The 22,874-nt window shown below is 43.0% G+C and overlaps 1 protein-coding gene across 5 annotated transcripts in view; it reads left to right on the top strand.

Annotated features, from left to right (window-relative positions):
- LOC110987737 (GATA-binding factor 2-like) overlaps window positions 1–14,981 on the top strand; it is a 62,969-nt gene extending 47,988 nt beyond the window's left edge. For all 5 annotated transcript variants that reach the window (XM_087135815.1, XM_087135813.1, XM_022250759.2 and 2 more), the window contains one exon: window positions 9,362–14,981. In XM_087135815.1, coding sequence (XP_086991941.1) covers window positions 9,362–9,760 — 399 coding nt within the window. In that variant the 3' untranslated portion in view covers window positions 9,761–14,981. The remainder of the gene's footprint in view (window positions 1–9,361) is intronic.
- Window positions 14,982–22,874: the final 7,893 nt, after the last annotated feature.

The following is a 22,874-nucleotide window of genomic DNA, read 5'->3' as shown; positions in this document are numbered from 1 at the left end:
ACAGACTTTGCATCCTTTACGTATTGTCCCCTTTCGAAAGTGACTCGTTGGAATGGGTTTGGACGTTAATTTTACCATGCCTTGACTTGTACAATTCCCTAAAAATGTACTTATAAAATTGGGAAGCCCAAAACAGCACTAACATAAAAGGCGGAAAAACCTGAAAAACAAAACAAACAAACAAACACCCCAACAAACAAACAAACAAACACCCCAACACCCCAACAAACAAACAAACAAACAAACAAACAAACAAACAAACAAACAAACAAACAAACAAACAAACAAACCACTTAAAGTAAAACAAAGAAAACAGCCAAAACATAAACAAAGGAACAACATTTTGAAGGTGTTAATTCAAACTTGTTTTGAATCCTTAAGCACCTTCTGCGTGAGCAAACCTCAGAGGCGAGAGGATCCCTTTAAGACACAACTCTTCCACCCACACCAGGGTTATATATACTTCGCATTGTGACGTCAGTAACGGCGTGCTGGGTTCGTTGTGTGTGTGTGGGGGGGATGTTGAGGGAGGAAGGTCCTCTTCCTGGTTAGGAGTTCTTATCAGAGCGCATCAGAGCATCCTGCTGGCTGGCTATCGGTATCCGCTCCACACGGCCGACTTCCTGCCACCATGATCCAGGGAGGCTCCACGTTGGTGGTGTGCTCGCTGGGGTGCACCCGGGTATATACACGCTTGGGACGCACAGGGGAAAAAAGAGCCGGCTGGGTGCCGTGATGCAATATAATAATAGTTCCCCTAACTCTAGCCTGGGAAATGGGTAGTGGGGGAGGGGGTTCTGGATTATTTGCCCTTTTAAGTAGGCATGCTTGTTTGAAGCCGGAGCGAAAAAAAATTCCCCTTCGTGTATGATAAAGGGGATGTGAATGGAATGATTTATGTCAAACAAAACATTCTCAAATTATTATTTTTTATTCTTCTGCTGAGCACACTTCATAGTCGGATTCCTGTGTACCACTTGTTTCCTTTTTAAGATCCCGTTTGGCGACCCTCTTCGATGTCTTAAACTTCCTCAGTACAGTCGGTATTCGATACTCTTGTGTGAATTGTTTCTTCTTATGTCTTTCTGTGGTTAGCTAGTGGTTAGCGCGGAATGAGGATGTGGTAAGAATGTTTTTTAAACTTGCATTTCTATGCAGTTGATTGAAGCTCACAAAACACTACACGATTGTATTTTGAACTATAGCTGACCAATAACGGAGAATCGTGTTTGGCGGTTATTGAAAAGAATTCACTTGAGAAGCGATTTGTGTGTGTGTGTGTCTGTCAGCCGTCCAAACAATACGTTTTTCTTATTAGGCCCCAAACGCAGTGAGAAATCCATCAATCTGGAACAGTGGCCCCCTCGGGGTGAGCTACGGGAAAACAAGTTGGGATCGCCTTTCCCAAAATAAAGTTTGTTATCGGGCACATCCTGGCCCCGCGCGGCTGGGGTCTAGGCTCTCTCAGCCCCTTGAACCTACGTCAGAGCCGTGGCGCTATGACGTGAATGAACCCTCGGGAGCGGGTCACTGGGGACTGCTTCAGTGGGGGCGCGTGCGGCGTGTACACCACCTGAAGCCTCGGGTGCGGTAAAGGCCTCGCCAGAGTTTCTTTTTATAGGGTTCAACTTTGGGGTCGTTGCGTGGAAAGTACCACCGGCTGACTTGAATATCAACTGCTCCCTCAACCCCTTCCCCCGACCCATGCTTGTGAGCCATGGAGGGTGCTCGATAAACTACAGGCACAGGATATGGGTACAGGGTGTTCGTCTCTCCTGGGAAATGGTGGATCAAGAAGAGGGATCGGGAAAATCCGTCAGACTGGCAAATGTTGACTGAATAAACTCGGATTTGACCTAAGTAAACAGCGAGTCATAATACCCAAGGCAGTTCAGCCATTTCTATTGGTCGAGAGACTATCACGTGGCTGGTCGTAAACGGTTGATGAGGTACTGGGAGGCACGAATCGTAAGGCTAAATGGGTGCTTGAAAAAAAAGAAGAAATCCTTCAACTTGTGACTTTCCGTCACGGAAGGCATTTCGAATGGGAACAGATTGATATGTGCTTTGCCGTGCTTTAACGTTTGTTTGAGACCAACTTAAGAGAAAGGACGCTCGTCCTCGACTCGGGCCATTAGCACTTTTCCTCTTGATCCGGTCTTTACGAACGTGGACCAGCTTTTCCGCCCTGATCAGGATAAGTTGACTAAGGTTGAAAAAAAACCATGTTGGTAGCAATGCGACTGCAACGCTTGCGTTGAGCCAGCGATACGCAGTTACTACCAAAGGAGCCCCGTTGCCAAGAAAATTGCGCCCTCTCTTGGTCCAGTTCGGAGCCCATAGCACATCATTCCGTTAGTCCCTGAACAAAGAGTGTTCCCGCGACATCGCGATTAAAGAATTGCCAGAACATCTCTTTGAACGGTTTTCCTGAAAAGAGACCAATAAAAATATTTGTGGATATCTTCTCTGTGTGAGTGCTTCATAAGGATGAACTTGTCAGTCTCGCACTATTTGTCCCTTTCCCGATATGGAAAGCCATTGACAATGCAATAGGAAGTATTTTTCTTATCTGTTTCCTAGATTTTCTTTCAAATGGACAGCCACAGATCAGAACGTGTTTTCATTTGATAGATTTATGTGAATGTACGTTTGCCTTAGAAATGTTTTGATGACACTGTTATTTTGTCTGTAAGTAATGGGAAATTCCACTGAAAAAAAAACCCAAACACTAACAAAGCCAAACAAAACTTCAGCATTGCTCCTTGTCTTCCTCATGCTTTGTTGATATCCTTGTAGGCCTGTATACCTGCAACGTACTTAGTTTATATGGGGGGGGGGTACGGTGGTCCTGAAATGTTTGTATGACACATGAGAAAGATATCAACCCAACATCGGTGACCTGGTTCATGCAATACGACCTCCGCTGAACTGCCACTCCCGATTCCCTTTCTGCTGTTGAACAAGGAGCCCGAGCGCGCTGGAGGCAAATTCTATTATGGCAACACGCGAAACCAGACTTTTTGGTCGCTTTCCTCGAGCAACGAGGAAGTGTGACTTGCACCAGTTATATCATTCGGATTCAGTTTAGAAATCGAACGCTGTCAGATTAGGTCCTTGTTGATACTTCTCCTTCCAGAAGGGTGATGGAGATACTTTATGGGCGGACTCGAATAATTCACCCCCAGAAATACCCGAGTACAAGTGCTACTGTAAAGTGATGCCCCCATACTAAAGCATATAAGATTTCGCAAGTGAAAGCGAAACGACGCGGAAATAAAGTATCAACATGACCCTCCAAGAAACACCCGAATAGTGAAAGTTGTACAGATCATGTAAAACGAGACGACTAAATTGGCTCCCAAGCTGGCGATAAACAGCCGCCCTGCTGGTTGCCGCGTGCCACCCGGCCAAGGCGACTGGCTCTTGGGGCCTTGGGTCGGCGTGTGGCATGCGCGTGGCTGACAGAGATAAGAATCTTAAAGGGACTGTCAAAAGTTTTCCCGGCGCACTGTGGTGATGGTAAGCCATCCATCAAGACACACTCTTCACTCCACCCTGCCACTTCCATCATCGCAAGTATTCTTGATGACTGTGTGGTTCTGAAAACCACAGTGAAATTGAATGGCAATAGTATCAAGCGCGCTCACGTTCACTTAAAACCAACTAGAGAGTTTGAAGTTGTATTCCAATTATCGAAAGGTTTTGACGATTCTCCGTCGTCAAAAACGTCGTGCAAACAATTCTTATTTAACTCTGTTCAGCAATTTGTCCTGCCCAACTCTTTTTTAAGCCAGCGTTGTCTAATCTGGCGTGGCTTGGGTGGAGTCAGAGACGCACGCGCCACGTGGTTAGGATGGTTTATGGTTTATGGTCGGGTGAAGCTGTCATGCAGCCTTTCAAATAACAAGGAACTGGTGATTTTGAAGGTGTGAAGATTATGACATGCGACGTGCGGCGCAGGGGATATAACCATCAAAGCGGTGACTACAGTTGGCTTGTCGGGCAAATTATGGGGTCTGAAGAAGGCGCGTCGTAACAAAAGACCTCCTCTGCTCCGCGGAATAACCAACACTTTGAATTAGCCGGATATTTCCAGTCAACCAATTAACCACCTTCATTCCACGTATCCTTCGCATATGAGAACGGTTAAAAATGAACTTCTTAAAACGATTTACCTTTTTACCGCTTTTAAGAAGACGTAAGGATTCAGAACCTCCCCCCCCATAATTGTTATAAAATAACCCGGATCTTATGACGTCAAGAGAGATCGGGTGACCCATCCCCAGCGAGGTCTGAAAGGTCATACAAAGCTTAGCCAGTACAGGAAATCTCCTCGCGGAGTGTGGGCCTTGTATAACGGACTGTGCCAGAGTACTGAGGTCTCGTTTTTCACATTGATTTTTTTTACCATGGGGCGTGGCGAACAGAGCCATAGCCGTATATCAGTCAAGAAGAAGCAGGGAGAAGGAAGGTAATTTAAGCCAATTTAGTAATTTTTTCCAAAGACATTTCAGCGGGTCGGAATTGTTTGCTTGTAGTTTATTGCCTCGGCTTAATATCGTCTTCCGGTCAGTAAGCTCTTCCGTGTCTTTTTCAAAGAAATCATGGTTCACCCTTCGCTAAGCCATGACTTTCCATGAGGGGCTCTCTGTTTGAAACAAATGGTCTTTGGTCAGTGCTTCAGTGTTTGCTGTGCATGTAGTCCTACTCGCTGTGGCTTGAAGTTCAAACGTAAGGATCGGACCCTCAGTCACTCATGGATGAAGACAACAAAATATCAAATAGGTATTGTGATCTATTTGGCCCAGACGCGTGCAACGAACTCGGCATGTCAGGAAAAGTCGTGATGGCGTTTCCGAACACAGTGCGACGTAGCCGTGATAGTCATCATCGCTTAACTTCTCTGAAATGTAGCGTAATGTCTCGGTATTCTCCTTGCTTTGATGTCTGTGCTCGACCGGCTGTCTGAGATAAGCCTACATGATTCTTTCTGACAGAATCAGTGCAATCTACCATGGCCAGTCGGACCGACCATCTGTTTCGAATTTAATGTAACAGTCTGAGTAAATTCGTCAGCCAATTCCATGTATCAAGCGTCACGTGACTGACAAGTTTTCTTGTTGGTGTGTCACCACCAATAATGAGAAAACATCGTGGTATTTATCAAGGGGAGGGGTGTTTCTCACCAAGGCACGAATGCAATTCTATCATTGTCAAAAAATTGGGGTTCCCCTGGGCTATTTGATAACTATAGACATGTACAAGTGGTTTTTGAGTTTGATAAAGTTGACACCTGTATCCATTTCTATGTGGCAGTGTGTATTAAAAACTACCAGTGCCCTCCCAGTTATTACTGTGAATTTGCTACTGTTCCTTGCGCATCAGTGTTGACCTGAACAGCCAGGAAAGCGCCATACTAAAATGGGGTTAGTGTGTCTTTGACCGCACTGTACCGGAAACAGTGACCTTACGTCGCTCACAACGCTACAGTGGATAACTTTCTGCACAAAATGGCTTCAATTGTTGTTATAAGCGTCGTTAATAGTTGAGGTATAAATTTACTATTGTATCATTTTCCTTTCATTTTCCAACGTGTACTTCAGATAAAAGTAAGAGTTATAAGAGAATTGGCCACCCCTATCCCCAAACGTGAAGGCAGCTGATTCTTTTAAAGGTAGCTGCAACAATTTGTTTTAATATACAAACCTTCTAGATGCACATTTTTTTCTAAAATAAAACTTTTTATTTTTCAACTTTTGTTTAACTGTTTTAAAGGGCATTTTACTGTTTTTTTGTTTTATGCCAATGAGTATTTCCATATTCATGAGCAAAACTGTGATGTAATCCCAGGAAGCAAGCCTTTGTGTTACACTGGTTTGTACAGAAACAAGTCCTAGAGTTTTGTAGAGTTTGCTGGACTAGATTTTTTCTTCTTTGTTGATTCATTGTTGTTTGTGTGCATACTGGCAGAAAGCAAGCATCAATCCCTTTCTCTGATAAGTTTTCATTAAGTATATATTCTAGGTCGACATAGAAAAACCTATGCACTAAGCTGTCTTCTGTAGATAACATCCCAGCAACAGCGCCATCAGTTGTCCAGGAAACATGGATAAGATTAAGTGTAATAAAGAATACAAAGAAAGTTTATGAAGACGAGTACAAAGTTGCAAAAATTGTGTCTTAAGAAAAATGCCGTGAAGCCTGTAACCAATATTCGGTAAATTTCGGCTTTTCACAGTGAATGTTTGCAGTGTATTTGACGTCATATTTAATTCTTTTCAACTAAAAAATCCCCGCGATTCATGCATGACATACAAATGTAGGTAACACGGTTTTAAATTGATTCATGGAGCTATTAGGCCTAATTTAATAAAAACTAAAAAGGTGTAGGTTCAACCGCGTTTTTTTGTACATTTTCTTTGAAAGATTTGAGGGGTACACATGGGGGTAGATTTCCCCTCATGAGCGTTTCTTAGAATGACTTGATTAGTAATTGAAAAAAACTGCCAAGATGTTATAGTATGGTCCTTGTTTCTGAAAATGGGCACCACTGGCACATCGTAGTACGTGCACAGTTTCAGTGAAAACTTCGGTTTTTTTCATGAGAATATGAGAAAGATCTCTATTGTCGCTAGTTTGATCCCGTCCATGTTTGTTCATTAAAGTCGCTGCAGGTATTTCAGAGTTGATTAGGCTGTGATCGAAACTTTCAGCCGCAGTTAACAACAGCCCACGCGCCCGTGGAAGCCACCGCTAACTATAGCGGCTACGTGTGCTAGGTTTATACAAAGATTGCACCTTTTCCCCGACAGGGGAAATTTCTTCCTTTTACCGGGTCAGCTGGGGATTTCAGTCCAATAGTGTGTTTCCTTGTCACCTGGGTGGGATTTGAACCCAGGGCCACGGGGGCTCCATGACCGCCGCAGAGGCACGCTCGACTCCCAAAAGAGTCGCTCGGCTTCTGTGCGCGGCAATTATAAGTGGCAGTTCTGTTGGTCCCGCGTACACGCTGATGACAAACGTATGCGGCCTGACCTGCTTACGTTAATGACTCGGTAAAATGTAATCTGCAGCGAAAAACATTTCTGCATGCTGCCAAAATCGAATCCACCGCGAACTTGACGTTGACAAAGAGACAGAGTAACAAACTCTGACGCATACGGGAGTGAAACTTCTAACGCACAGGGAGTTATCTAAGTAAACAAAGGTGCCCTTTCCTCAGAATGTCACAATCCGTGCAGATGTCCGCAAGGTTGGAAATAGCTCACGGCAGTGCATAGTACTGAAATCATATCCCTTTTCCTATCCTGGCGATTTACTTATTATAGCTGGCATATTTGTGCATGCCCAGTACCTTACAGTCTGAGGACGCAGGTATAGTTGTCGATATCAGGGCGCCCTCAATGCCTTAGGCGTATGCAACGACTGCGGTAAAAAGTCAGCCGAGCGCCCCTTGATTGGTTGTCAAGCCAGTGACGTCAATGTCTGAAGTCATCAGATCTTTTAGGACTGCAGGTATTCGCGCACTCCACACTCATACTCAAAGGCAGTTTCAGTCACATTCCGGTAACTGTACTTTGTGGTTCTGTCGCAATGGTTTGTACTTGCTAAAACAGTGATCTTATACCTTTATATTCAGTCAATAGAGATAAATAACGGTGTTTGCCTCAGCAAACATAAATGTCTTTAAAATGTATAATGCATTAATAAGTATGACATCAGTAAAATCCCGCGTAGATTTTGGACAAACCAAATTTCACATAAGATTTGGCAACAGAAAAGTTGTCGAATTCCTTTGGAAACGGAAGCAATCTGATCACTGATCAATGCAATGATCATCTAAATGCAGAAGCAGATCAGATACTCCTTACCCTTTTTTCGATGTATTTGGGTGGAGAGATAAATGCTCTAAGAGAGGCCGTAATTCGAACCAGGAGCTAATTTGGGCGGGCCACAGCCAATATACTTGCCCTGTTAGCACCAGACGCAGAGTTAACGGACCTCGGCTGTCCCAATCATAACACAGATTCCAGCATCGATAATGTCACTTATGCTTAAAAATCCTGGCTACCGTGCAAGTCTGAAAAGGTATTGGGCTTTACTATAGGGATGTTTATGTGACGATAGAGAGCACACACCCGTAAATGCGCTCTTCGGGTTCTGACTGGTCGGCAGAAAACGCGCGGCAATACTGATTCACTTCCACTATGCATTGCTGGACCTCCATTTTGAGCCGTTGTGCACCCTTCAACGTTATCCCCGGAGACAAATCACAATTCCTTTCGTAGAAAGCTCAGTCAACATCACGAAACAAAGTCTCGGAATTGAAACAAATATTAGAATGCAGGCCAACAAAAAAGACATCACAAAAAAAAAGTAAAAACAATTTCCATTCAGGCAAGCAGTAAGGTCGGAGGGTGCACACTCGGAAATACAACGATCTTGAGAATTTAAGAACAAATCGGGACGGGCGTTGATTTGACACCAGGTTAACACTACAACTGCACCTAAACAGAGCCAAACTTCTCATTTGCAACAGGAAGACAAAAGCCTGTCTACGAGCCTGTTGGCAAAGGAAGATTAGGATGTTAATTAAGAAAGAAATGTGTATACTGTCCCTCGTAATGTATATGCTCGCCTTCTGTGTTCCTCTAGGGGAACGAGAGATATAAGCTAAAATAAGAATTGGGAGTCTACAGCATAGGTTCACATCAGTTTGCAGATGCCGTTCGACCGTTTTCGAATCTGTCTCAAACCGAAAGGGGGAGACATGTAATCAAGATGTATTTTAGACAAGCAGCCTGCATAACCAAGGGGCTGAGGTACTCCTCAGAGCTAGCGCTGTGACTGACAGGCAGGCTTAATATACATGTCAGGCACACTTGACTGACAGGCTAGCGAGCCGCCTGACCGTGCCTAGGCGTACTGGGACCGGCTGAGAATAGCACATGTGCCCCCAAAGAGAGACTCTGGAGTCCGTGGTGCAATGAAGCAAACATGTTTCAGGGAAGGGGGCACACCTTTTACTCGTTGACCCTATTCATGATGGTGCTTATGCGCCTGACATTTGGTGGTTCATAGGTGCATCTTGCATGTGCTGCAGCGGAGGTATTGCTCCCTTCCAAATTGCCAACCAAACCTTCTTATGAAGGACCCTACCAAAACATACTCTGAGCTTCATTGATTTTCATTTGCATAGATGGGTCTTTACTGGCCGCTACGACTTCTTTTCTGTTTTCTTGGAAAAATCAGTGGAGGAAGATTTAACAACAGACAAATCTATCCTGTTTAATTTTACATTCTGGGCTTCGAACGCAATTCTGACCAACAGCACCCTCTGTTGATTTTTCCCGTCCAGGTCAACCGGCCATTAACGATGAAGAAGGATGGAATCCAGACGCGGAACCGTAAGCTGTCCACCAAGTCCAAGAAGAACAAGGGCAAACTGGTCATGGAATCCATGAAGCCCATGGATGACGGCTACCCGAAGTTCCCCATGTTCGCCGAGCAACATCAGAACCTGGCCCATTCCCACGCGCACTACCACGGCGGCATGTCGGACTACACCATGGCCGGGCCCACCACCACGGCCCTGCACCACCCCCACCACCACTCGCACGTGGCACCGCACTCCATGGCGTACAGTCCGTCCTCCCTGTGCAATTCCCTCTACCCCACCGGACCCACCCACGTGCCCGTGCCATGCAGCCTGCCCATGTCCTCTTCCACTGGGTCCATGGTCGGAGCCATGGCATGAATCAGGGGTTCCGCGCCCAGTATTACCATAGAGAGCAAGGCCTCTATGGTATGACTAATCATAGGGCCAATGGACTACTGATCACAAGGGCCAGTTAGGAGTGACCAAATCCTCCCACCAGGATCCAAGAGACCATTCTACTGGTGCAAAAACTTCAGGTATTCAGTGACTTTTTAGTAGTGACTCTTCTTAAGATGTTGTGACCAGGAACATCCAAGCGAAGTTGCACCACAGAACAACTCGTCGTACATTATTTTACATAACTGTTTCAACTATCATTTTCGAAGCGAAGGGAGTAAGTCACAGGTGCTCAATCTGACTGTACATAATACATATTAGACTCCCACGATCAACTGGTGGCGCCCTACGGATAGTAACAAAATTCACAGTAATAATGTGAAAATGATAACAAACATTTCGGAGGAGGGTCACCGAGGTTACCAACCAACTTTGTGTCACAGTGATGGCATCAGCCATCAATATGTGAATAATTCATGAGTGTTGTACATTCATTATGAAAAAAAATACATGTACAAAACATGTGATTGTTCACTGTATAAAGTATGAGAAACATCTGCATTGCTTGTCTAGAAACTTCAGTCAGTATTCGTATGGTATTTGAAGCGCAAATGAAGCGCAACGCCATTAGTGTATCACTTATTTTTTTTTGTTGGGGAGATAGAAGATTAATATGTCATGCTTGTTCCATTCGTTGTTATTAACCACAATGTTGTGCATGCTCCTTGCTCATTAAGATGACATTTGCATTTTGTGCTACCAAATCTATCATATCTAGTCATATCGCTCGACAAAGACATAGTGCACACCTTCAGTCAGACGGGCAGAACGCAAAGGTTCTCAGAAAAGGTATCTTGATTTGTAGATTTACATTTCAACCCGATCCTCCCTTTTGCATTCAAAAGTAAAACACTTTCACACATTTTCCTGCTAATATCTTTTTTTTTCCAGCGCAGACTGAGCCTTACTCCCTTGTACTTTTGGGGGCCACACCTACTGTGTTGGCCTGCGTTGGGCACGGTATTCAATCATTCAGGGCACACGCGCTCCTGACTGATGAACTTGGGATAAGTTGCGTCACCAATTGGCCTTGGAATTTCCGCAGACATGTTGAAACCTTAATGGTGTGGACATCTGCACTTGACCCGTAGCTTACACTGTGCTGTGTATATCACTCTAACCCCTTCTCGCCAGCGAAGTTTACTTTCGTACATCATCACATTTCATAAATATTAGTGTTGCGACTTTGGATGGAGAAATTGTTATCAGCAGCGCGTGGTAGGGAGAAGGCTCACGGGCGGTCTACGCTGACCTGGGGCCGGAAGGAAGAACCGAATCAACTTGATTATATAGACACATAAGAGAGACGTGGGGAGGGTGAAATACGAAATAAAAAAATTCCCGGGGAGTTCATGAGGTCCCCAGGCACCATCGGAGCGGGCCAGGATAATCCTGGGGATTACCGCCGGCTTAAGGGTGGATTTCCAGCCTGCCGTCAGGGCGTGTGAGTGTCCCGTGTGAGTCTGGCCAGGGCTGACAGCGGGGGAGGGGGTATTGGAATTACGGCGTCCAATTATAGAGCAGGCTGACATGTGTCGGGCCGTGGCCTGGTGCACTATTTGCTATGAACTGGGAAATATATAGACTTTCTGGAAAATAAACAAAGATTTATTGGGGGGAAATGCTTATCTGTCCTCTGCACTTTTCCCGTTAGAAAAAAACAAACAAGAACCATGAGCAATAGGAACGTGGAGACGCACCCCAACTCCACCCGAAAACACGTCCCAGTCGCAGGCTTATGTTGATATACAAACGGAAGCAACTCAAAGTGACAATTAATGCAAATTATCGATTTAATTCCCGATAACTGACCGAAGCTGACTGGATAAAGCTCTGTGAGAGCCAGTCTATTATACTGAGGAGGTGAGGATCTCATGCGCGCTTGGGCTTTGTTTTTCAATCTGGCAGTCATCTATCTTTCGTTAACAAAAATCGGATTTTTTTCAAGTCTCACGCCCTCTGGAAACACCACTTCGTACACCACCTCTGACACTTGGGAGCCATTTCCCTTCTAAACGCAGATTTTCATATGCACTGGCCTTTCACCAGCTTTTCCAGAATATGGGCACTTCGTGGTTGGATAAATGAGGCTTTTGGACAAAATGTTTCAGTATTCTCGAGAACGCTCATACAGAACTTCTGTTATAGAGAGATGCACTATAAAAAATAAATAAACAAATGAAAAAAAAAGGAAGTGGCAAATGGATTTTTTTTTAGCCCAGCTGAAAATTAGCGTAGGAAATGGACATAACCTGCAGCAGGAAGTATAGAATTTCGTCGGTTGGATTGGGAGGACTTGTTGAGTGCAACTCGTTTTGACATCTCATCGGTCTCTCAGCCTTCTCGTATCGTCCAGAAGGTGCCCTGAGATTTCCGGCTTGTGATTGCAAACGGCGTTTTATACCAAGCACGTTTTGATGAGCAGTTCGGGCGCTGTGAATAACTTTTAACGCGCACTTTCCTGGAGTGCTATAACGTGTAATGGTCCGCGAAGCCCTGTCTTCTTGGTCGTTTCTTAACCCTAATCGTGTCGTACCCAAGGGTGTAGGCTGGGGGTACGGACGCACCCCCAGCCAGTAGAAGGGAATTCCACTTGAGGTGTTCATTTTTATTATATTTAAAACCAAACAGCAGTACGTTATGTTATAAAGGTGAAAACATGTGAATATTCGATACACGATGATCGAAAAGTAAAATAGCAAATACTGTACATGAACTTGTTTCTGCATGGGGAAATCTGCTTTTCACGTGAGCACTTGCCTTCCTCGTTTAAGGAAGTTGGAGTTCCGCTTTCCCCGGGGGCCAAACCAGCCTACGCCCCTGGTATCGTTATCCAGTCAACTGTCAAACCCTTCAGGGATTTTTTTTGCTTCTGTCTTGCGATGATTTTGACTCAATTTCACTAAAATCGGACGTACCGTTCTTTCTCGCTTTTTAGTAGGGCTAATTAAGTAAGTTTAGCCCTCATCTACAGAAGCTCCAGGCCTTAAGTTTGAGGGCTATTTACATGCTTCCAGTATTCACATAAAGTTCTATGAAAAAGTCATTCAAGTCAGTTTGACACGCCTGTGCTTGCCATAGCTGCTTTTGGAAATTGTTTTCAAAATTAGGTATAGGCGTAATAAGGGTAAATCCGAAAATGCCATCTATTCTGAAAAAATTGCTTCTTTCTTATCGCAATGCTGGAAAAGGTACCAGACTATTAGAGTGGAAACTACTCGATCTGTTCCGGATGAGTTGTATAAAGAAAGAATAGAATTTGTTGACGGAATGAAGTATCCATTGTGCTGTGTCCATATTTTCACTTTTAGCTACAACCGTTTTGGATTTGATTTCTGGCTCAGTTTCCAGAGAAACACTTATGAGAACGAAACGAAGGTGTTGAATTGACATCTTGAATTGACAAAATTTCATATGCAAAACTTTGCTTCAGAAGTTCTTAAAGTTCGTCACAACAGGATGCTTCGGACTAACGGCGGCCATCCCTTCGGGAATCTGAACATTGATGCCTAATCACTATGTGAACAAGCATTGTGGTTGATACATAACATGGAATGGCCTTGCAATGTTATCGAGGTAAACGTTTTGTCGTATGTGTAATTACATTACAATGTAACCCCACGCCCAGTCTCTGCAAACTTCATGCTCAAAACCTCCCCGAGTCATTGGTGCTAATTCAGTCGTTGTACTCTTTAGTGGGGATAATCATGTGATAATTTCCATGAACAATTCTCTCGTGAAGTCTTTGTACATTACCTACTGTGAATGTTTCAGAATGTAAGACGATATAAAGATTATTTTAAAATGTAAATGTATACAGTAATTATTGTAAATAATAATAACATAGTTTAGTCTAGAGGTCCACCGTTGTCGGTTGCACACAGCATCAGACGTAACGTTTTGTAACGTTCTCGAAACCGACAATTTGTCGTGTAAATCTATCCGTCCCATTTAAGAAAAATCATGATTAGGCAAATGACTATAAAAAGTTACATGGGTGACCAAAATGTATGACTATACCTTGCACCACTTTGACCACATAATTGATTTTGTATACTTTTATTATTTTAGTGTATGATAATAAAACGGTATAATCCCAATTCTGAAAACAACTCAAAATAATGCCGAGCCGTTTTCCTGTCGCAGCTCATATTTTCCAGGACCGTGTTTTCTTTCTGTGCTGGGGGGGGGAGGTAGGTTAATCATCGCTGAGCAAATGAACAGAGCTGTAATCGGCACCGTGGGGCCCTTTCAAAGCTGTACTGAGCCAATTCAAGTCCAGTGTCACCATAGAGTTGTGGGACAGAATTTGGGGGATAAACGTGTGGCTGCAAGGTTGCATTGTTCATCAAGAAACGAAAGGAAAAATACAATGAGTTGAAGTATGTGCAAGTTGAAATAAAGTTTGCATATTTGGACAGAAAACTAGCTTCCGAAGAATGGAATTTGGTCTTATAGAGTGGACATCCACTCCCTTTGACTAAAGCTTAGGACATAATGACTTCGAGTGAAATATAATTATTTCATTTATACTCGAAAAGGTCGATAAAAAACTCGAGATTCCAGTGGGAAACCCACGTTATTAATCTAAATTTCGGGTGATTATCACTGTTGATTGTTCAGCCCTTAGTTGGACTCATGTGAAACGAACTAGCGTCGGGGAAACATCTCTTGTACTTTATTCTATTTAAATATTGTATTCTTGCCACATTCTGCATGTTTGTAAAAACATTATAGCCTACATTCAAGAAGTTGCTGTTCGTTTCGGTCAGCTCGCTTTGCCAGTGATTTTGCTGTTTTTCTGATGTTGGATACTTTATAACATATTCCAATGATTTACCTGAAACACTAAGTACTGCAGACATCCTGTTATTTTGCTGTATAGAATTTCGTCCCATCCACACGCTGTGTTCTGAAATAATGTCAGTCGTTTACATAGACAAATTCTCGTTGCATTTTTCGGGAATTCACGAGATTTTGTGGAGTAAGGCCATTCTTATGTTAGAGGCGAATTAAACGTAGGATTAAAATGTAAATACACGTATACGAATTTAATCAAAGTATGAATCAAGCAGTTTTCAGGTCTGCCTGGAAAGTAAGATATTAATACAAGAATAAATTATATAAGTATCGTTAACTTCAATTGGTTTATTCGGTGTTTCTCTCCTTTTTTCTTCGAAGTTACAAAATGGCCCTAACCGCCCGCCCTGAACAACTCTGAAAATTTGAGTAACTTGGTTGTTATTCTCAGATTTTATTCCTTTATTAAAGCCACTCCCTTTTGTGCAGCCCTCTGTGTGTGTGTCTCCTACACCCGTCGGATTTACATTTTGTATACATGGCGCCAATTTTTTGTCAAAGAATTGTCATTGTCAAAAACTGTATAAAACGGTGACAGCAACAAATTACATTTTGTGGCGGCCGCAATCCAAAATATCTGAACCACTTCCCTAAACGTTCCCTTGAATAATATACTAAGATTCAAACCGTTATCTTGACATTGGGGTGTCAAGGGTAATAAAACCAGCTCTGAGATATTTTTAACCTTAAGCGACGTGATAACCAAACCCTTTTCTTGCCCTAATGACACACTGATTTAGATGCCAATTGAGGGAAGGGGTGGGAGAGAATTTTTCTTTTTATTTTTGATTGAGAGAAAAAGAAAACTTCGAACCACGCCGATAATTTGCAAAATGCTTGAGAACTGGCTTTGAATAGAAGCGGTTATGTATTGCCTAATATCGTCCATGTTTATAATGTTCAATTTTTCCAAAATTGTTTGGATCACTTTTAGGTTTGGACTAATTTTTTTTTTTACTATTACCTAATTCCAGAGCCTCATCACATGCTGAACAGCTAATCCTTGTGGCTTGTCCCACGATGATTCAATTTGCCAATTCATTCGAGTCTATTTTTTGCTTGTGACTTATAGTCTCGTCTCAAAATGAGCCAGCTTAAACAGTGCACTGAACTCCCAATGACCGACTTGGCCAGGTCCAAGATTTCAGGATGTCGAACCCGTCCGCCTTCTCTTGATCTTTCAAACTCTACGCGCTTGTGAGCACGCATGTTTCCACCGGGAGACACAAGGATGCAAGCTGCCGGCTCCAGCCGCGCGCAGTCCCTCTGCATTATGGTTGAGTTGGGGTGACGAAGGCACGGTCTGGATGCACGCTGGCCGCTCCGGCTGGCTCGCACCTGCCATCCATGTTACCAGCGGGACCGCTGAGATGTCGTTTAGCTCAGTTTATTTTTTATTTCGCTGTAAAATGATTATCCACACATTGTTATAGACTGGCCTATAATAATACCGGCGTTACCATCAGTTCAAGGGAAACTTAGGAAATGTGCTAAAGGGGGGGGGGGGCAGAATTTCTGGTAAATTACTCAGTAACTGATCAACATTTTCCTGCAATGTGTACTTCATTTGAAAAGTCGTGTCGTCCTCCATTTGATACCATCAAGATTCTGCTTGGGTCTTTAATGAAACCTAGTGCATAACACGTCCTTTCGCCAATCGAACTAAGCGCATGTTGGCATCCGGCATACGTGACACAAGCACCATGCTTTGCTGGTATTAAATGAGAAAGGTTAAAACGAGTTTGAAATGAAGCGCAAATACATCAAAATGTGTCATTTAGCAATTCATCCTGAAATGGTGCCTTCCTTTTCAGGACACCCTATATCAGATTGGCGTATCCACGGGGAAGGGGGGGGGAGTTGTCCCATGGATACCTGTCGCCACTTTTGTTTTGTTTTGTTTTGTTTTGTTGGTTGTTTGTACCACCTGTCTTTCGGGGAGATGATTCTTTTATGAAAGAAAAAAATGGCTGCTCGGTTCCCAGTTTACCCCTTCTACCCCACCCAAAAACGGGGTGCACGGGCAAAAGTTAACAACATTAAAGACATTTCCTGTTCTCATTTCAGAGAATTGTAGGAAATCTAAGTGAGTTAAGCCACCGACATTATTCAACTTTGACATTCACCGTGGAGAGGGAAGATAAAACAACGCACCCCAAGCTGTGCGATGACTCTAAACGTGATCACCCGTCGGTCACGAATTAAACTTATTGGTGGACAATTGTGAAGTTTGGGCTAGTATGAAACTATGGGTCCACAGTGGCCGGTACATGGGCATTCCTCAGTAACGCCTGCCCACACAAGGTAAAAAAATGGTTCCGATACAGTTGAAGTTTCAATTCAATTAATTTACGAATTTCTATTTCTCCGTTTGCTACAGTTAAAATACCAAAAACAGTAAATTAAGACCCACATTTTAAAAGGATAAAACGTCCATTTGAAATACAAATAAATTTACCAAAATATTATACATAAACTCCGATAACCCTTCTCAACATTGCCAAATAGACCATAATGGAGGATTCCTTAGGGACGCGGGTGAAAAGAAAAGGGGCCCTGTGAGATAAGAGGATTTGAGATTAACAGCTAAAGAGAAAGAGTCCTGACACGCACGAACATGCACGCAAATGACAAGAATTTACGGAAATGAAACAAATCTGCGGCATGGGCAAGGGATTATTAAAGAGGAGGGCAACTCTGTGGGAACTCCTGACCCCCTCTGGCTCCCCCACCCCACACCCCCCTCCCCTCCCGAGAAGGGCCAGGTTATGCCACTGAAAATAAACTGGAAGAAAAGGAGGAAAGTTGTAAGGAGAAACAAGGCGTGGAGCAGAAGCAAGAGGAGTACGAAGAATGAAAGGTATCGAGGTGAATTGAAAGGGACGAAAAAAAAAAAGAGAAGAAGACGAAAAGAGGGAAAAAGATAAAAGTTAAGAAAAAAGGAGAGGAGAGGTACGCAGTGGATACAGCAGAGGGAAAGACGGTAGGAGAACAGGCATGGAATGCATTCTATGCATCGGTATATGCCCTCCAAAACAGCAACAATCGCACTATCTGCTACAACTGTTGATGAACAAGATATTGCGCTTGGTCCAAACCAAAGGAGAGGCGATGACGGTTTGCCTTGGACTTGAGTTGACGTAGTGTGGTGGACTTTCGGGATGCATCTGGTGTTGCGATGCTGCGCGATTCTTATGACAAGAGATGGAAGGCTTTCACCTATTTTTAGCAACGGGGGCTCCTTTGGTCGGAACTGAACTTCGCTGGTTCATGAACAACTAGAAAATACAAGCGTCACAGTTGCATCTCCACCAACAATCACTTCCAACTAATGCGGCTCTTTGCAACCGATGAGGGGGTGCTTAATTCTGGTGGAGGCGGATTAGGCGGCATATCCTTCCTCTCATTTTGAGTGTCTTATAGGATCGCTAGTCAAGAGTCTCAACATACAAAGAATCCCAGCAGGCTATAATCAAACTACAGATAATGGCTGCTGGGGGGTGCCAAGAAAATTATGCTTGCATTATGGATGCACGTCTGGACTATACCCCTGAAGACGACGTTTTAAAGCGATGTGTTCGTACTATCACTGTTAAAAAGGAAATTTAGTTGGATAGAATGTTACAAGTGGATACAATCTTCCCTCTGACTTCTTAAACCATGGAAGGAGGAAAAGACACTCTCCAAACAAAAATTAAAGTCAGATGTGCTGCAAATTGAAATTTGCATAAAATTCACTGAAAAATTAGTCAGGCGAAAAGCGTTTGTTGTGTTGTAATACAATAAAGACTACAGAGTTTCGAGAAAACGAGTATGATATCACTGCTTTCGATTTGGCACGAACTAATAATTCAGTCGCACGAGGGCGCCTTTTCCTTTCAGCAATGCCTATTTCCTAATTCAGAGGCACGGCGTGTCCTGACGTAAACGAATTAACCGTAAAAAGAACCGGGTTATTTCGCCCATCTCACAGGTGGTTTTTTTTGGGGGGGGGGTTCCGCCGCCTTAAGAACTCAGCTATGTCAAGCCTTCCTTTTTTTCAGAAACTTGTCGTGTCTAGGGCCATTTGCATGCACAGACACATCTTATCATTACCAATGAGAAGTTTAAACTCAATCGTACATTATGTTTTGTTGTTATGGTCACTTCAAGTTTATGGCTACATGCATGGATTCAGCACTGCAGTGGAAAAAGTATACAGTTTTGGGAAAATGCGCGTTGCGCGAGGACAGTTGTTCGATTTTTGTAAAAAAAAAAGGTCAAAATGACGGCAAAGAGTTACTCTAAAAACTCGTAAAAGCTCAACTCCTGAAAAAATTGCAACGCGGCGACATCGAAACAAAATGTCGAGGGAAGGGGGCCGATTCCGCCTGCCTTTTGGTCAAGGGAATTCAATGAGACTTGAGCGCCGGAATAGACGTGGCCGTAGCGCCTATGGAAGAAGGTTTTATGGAGGAATCCGATTAGACGCCATAACTGCGGTGGCACCGCACTCGCACGCACATTCTTCAGTTTGACGCGCACGTACATTTGGCAAATCACGACACCCTATTGGTCGAAGAGGCAAGTAACGCGCGCGTACCACCTGTCTACGAGCCTTATGCCACCGCAGTAATGGCTTCTAATTCTGGTGGTCGAATTACACTATACACTGCGCCGTCTTTGTCATTCAGTACAAAACGCAAATGGCATCAACACTCCAATCAAATTATTCGTTCTCCACAAGAAATACAAACTCCATTCCTAACCCTATAGCTTGTAAATAGGTTACTGAAATCGGAGGATTGAGGACTACTAGGGTTAAAGCCAACATAAGGTTATTATTGCTTAGTAAGGACACGATATAGTAAACTACTTGGTTTTTACTGTTGTAACTTTTGTCATAAATTTTCTTGTGAAAATTCTTGCATGATAGCGATGAACCTGAAAAGCGTGCATGAGCCTCGATGAACGCTTATTGCTTGGTATCTGGCAGACGTGCTTACATACACAAAGATGGGGCATTACTCCATTTCATTAAGTTTCATTAATAGGTTCATAAATCCTTTTCTATTTTGCAAAGTAACTTTCAAATTCAGATATACGGCCATTTTGAGGACTAAGTCATCAAGGCTTTTTTCCTCGTACCATGGCTTTGACACGAGAATGAACTTGGGCACCTCTGGTAAGGGCGCTCGAATTACAATTCCTGATTATGGTTGCATCCAAATTCATCCAGAAGTATTGTACAAATACTTTGTAGTTGTGAACACGTGTCGAAAAGAGACAAATAATTTGTCTTAACTGTCAGATAGGAACTCCTTAACTTTAATTTGTAGAGGTGAAAGTTTATATCCGGTATCGACACCCTACGTACTTTTTTCGGACGGATTCTTTACCAATTTGTCCTTTAATGTCTCGGGCGTGTGTTGAGGTCAATTTCACGTGAATGTACAGTTGTGAAGACAGTCACTATCATAAATGTTGTTGGATTTCCTTGACCGCTTGGGGGAAGGCGTGATCTTTGATATTGATTTGACTTAGGCCTACTGTTAAAGGACTGGCATTTTACATGAAATGCTTAGATTTGACTTGGTAAAAATGATTATAAAAGTAAACCGCTGCGTTTGTATTTATAAAGTGCTAGAGAATAAAAATCGAGTAATAATTGGATAGTGAAGATCTGAATAATAAAGGTGGATTCTTCTGTCAGCAGGTTGAAAAAAATCTTTTAATAAAACTTGGCTGTAGCAGGTTACGTGGGAAGGGTGACAAAGGTCGGTGGCACCGCAGTTACGTCTCCTAGCCGCTAGCTTCTAACACCATTGCAACCGCTATAGCCAAGGGAAGTGCGCATTAATGAGCACAAGGTGCGGTAATGGCTCTCGGGGGCCGGCATTGGGAACTGAGCTGATTGGGAACACGTGGCATCAGAAAATAGAGAACAGGGACTCGGTTGATTCCCAACATCCCACCCATGCGATGCCAGTTAGGGGCACACAAAGCCTGTGTTTGCAGATGGCGAGTGTTGCGGCCTGATTGCCGAGGGAAATGTCGTGCCCACGGCGGATTCGCTCCTCGCTGCGCCCTGACATTTTTCCTCTTCCGTTCGCAGTGTTGAAGGTGACTTTTTGTTTTAAATTTCATGTTATATTATCTGCAAGCCAGAAGCGAAGACACAGGATGAATCGGACGAGCAGAAATACCAGAGGTTCTTTACCCTTTTGAAAATGTTGGTGGTTGAGAGATGACTTTTAGGCCCATTTTGGAAGGAATACAATGTCGTCGTCTATCTACAGGGACTTCGATTCGATGAGCGAAGTATACTAATCTATCAGATCTAATATTACGGACAAATTGTATAAAAAGGGAAAATTCTGCAAGCATAATTTCGAAATGAAGAAAGAACACCATTTTCCTTTTTCAAAGCGAGTTAGTTTCAACAAAAGTATACCTACTCTCAAAATTCAAGTAGGCTATACGACTCGTGAAGAGACACACGGCTGAAGCAGTGCTGATCCGCCATAAAAACTGAGTTTTTCTTTCAAGGAGACATGAAATGTTTCTTGCCGCGTTGCTATAAATTCCAACCTCCTCTGAAGCAGCAGAAACTTCAGCATTTTGGTTTTGATACTGACAATTTCCATATTCATGAGAAAAGCGTGATGCCATCAAAGGCGGAACCGTGTCTCCATTGTTCTGTGTACAAATATATCACACTTTTCAACGTGTTCTTGGAGTTAGTTCTGCTCTTTACTTGTTTATGTTAAGCAGCCTGTCTTTATTATGTTTGAAGGACAATGTTGTACTTTTTCTTATTCTTATTTGATAAAGAGTGCCTTGTCTGACAAAAGCAAACGAGAGAGCGCTCTGCAAAAAGTATCGATGGAAGGATTTTCTAAGAACAGAAAGACTACCACCTTCTTGTCACTTCTAATGAAGAGAAGTATTTGAACATCTTATTTCATCATTTTTGTAGCACACAGTAAGTTGTGTGAAAACAAGTTGAGCTGTAGTTTCGCTGCATGTTTAATCTTTAACCCTTAACCCTCAAAGAGCCGGGTTACTTTGGGCTACCTCAAAGGTGGTGTACACCATTGGTAAAATCCCGAAAATCGGACTACCGTATAATCCTGAAATATCTCACTTGAAAGAAAGTACATGACAGTCTCAACCAGTCTGTAAAATGTTTCCACCCAGAATGCTGTAGTTTTCGAGAAAACAAAAATTTTGTTCTCTTTGTTTACGATGGTCGGCCAATCGTAATAGAGTAAATTTCACTTCCACGTCACATCCTTTAACAGGCGCCAATTTTCTTATGCATGTACATGTATGCATGTTTGCAGACGTTGTAGGAGTCTCCATTAATGAACAGATAAACCTGAAAGCAGCTAAAAATATACTGACATACATTCACCAGAAGCACTGTGAACTGAAATTAAAGACACCTGAGTGTTAGGCGTAAGGTAGAAAATGAAGTGGATCAGTGTGAAGTTGAATCTTATTTAAATCTAGTTTTTTTTAACGGGAAAACTTTGCAAATTCAAAACCAGCCCTAGAGCATAATGGTATGAGCCAATATGGCGGCTGTTTTCGAGCATGATGATTTTTGTCAACAAAAAGTACAATTTCCACACGTTAATCCTCTCCTGTTTTAAGGCATAATTCTTTTCTACTTATAATTATTAATGGCCAAACTATGAATGGAGTTTTAGACATTCGTCGACGTGTGAACTGACATGAAAGTGCCGTTACGGACGTACACGAATCGACTTCTGTGTTCCGGGATGAAGTTTTTCCATTGATCCGCAATGCTCCATTGTCGAGGAAGCGCATTGTTCCAAGGTAAATTTGATTACTCCTAGCCGTTGAAAACCGCTTCTTTTTAGGAAAATGAGAACCTGTTGTGCCTGTTTCCTACCCTGACCTGCAGACGTTAATGTTTGCTTGTACTACGAACGCCCAACAATCCATAGATTTTACGCAAGATAAACTACAACACCTTCGATTTAAGTGTTGATAATGATGCACTGTTTTTTGTTTTTTTCGATTTTTCACAAAGCAGTTGACTCAAACGTGAAACAAGTCAGTAGAATGTAAGTTGCAGGGAATATCACACACCGTAATCAGCCAGTCTTGTGAAATTACGACAAAAAAAATTAATGGTGTCCACTAGGCCTACTTTAAGCGTGTCGCG

The sequence above is a fragment of the Acanthaster planci genome, linkage group LG04, assembly GCF_054643075.1.
Source record: "Acanthaster planci isolate LZ-2023a linkage group LG04, COTS_SCS, whole genome shotgun sequence".
Lineage (NCBI taxonomy): Eukaryota > Metazoa > Echinodermata > Asteroidea > Valvatida > Acanthasteridae > Acanthaster > Acanthaster planci.
The sequence above is the reverse complement of the archived record's forward strand: the minus strand, read 5'-3'. Positions and strand labels throughout refer to the sequence as shown.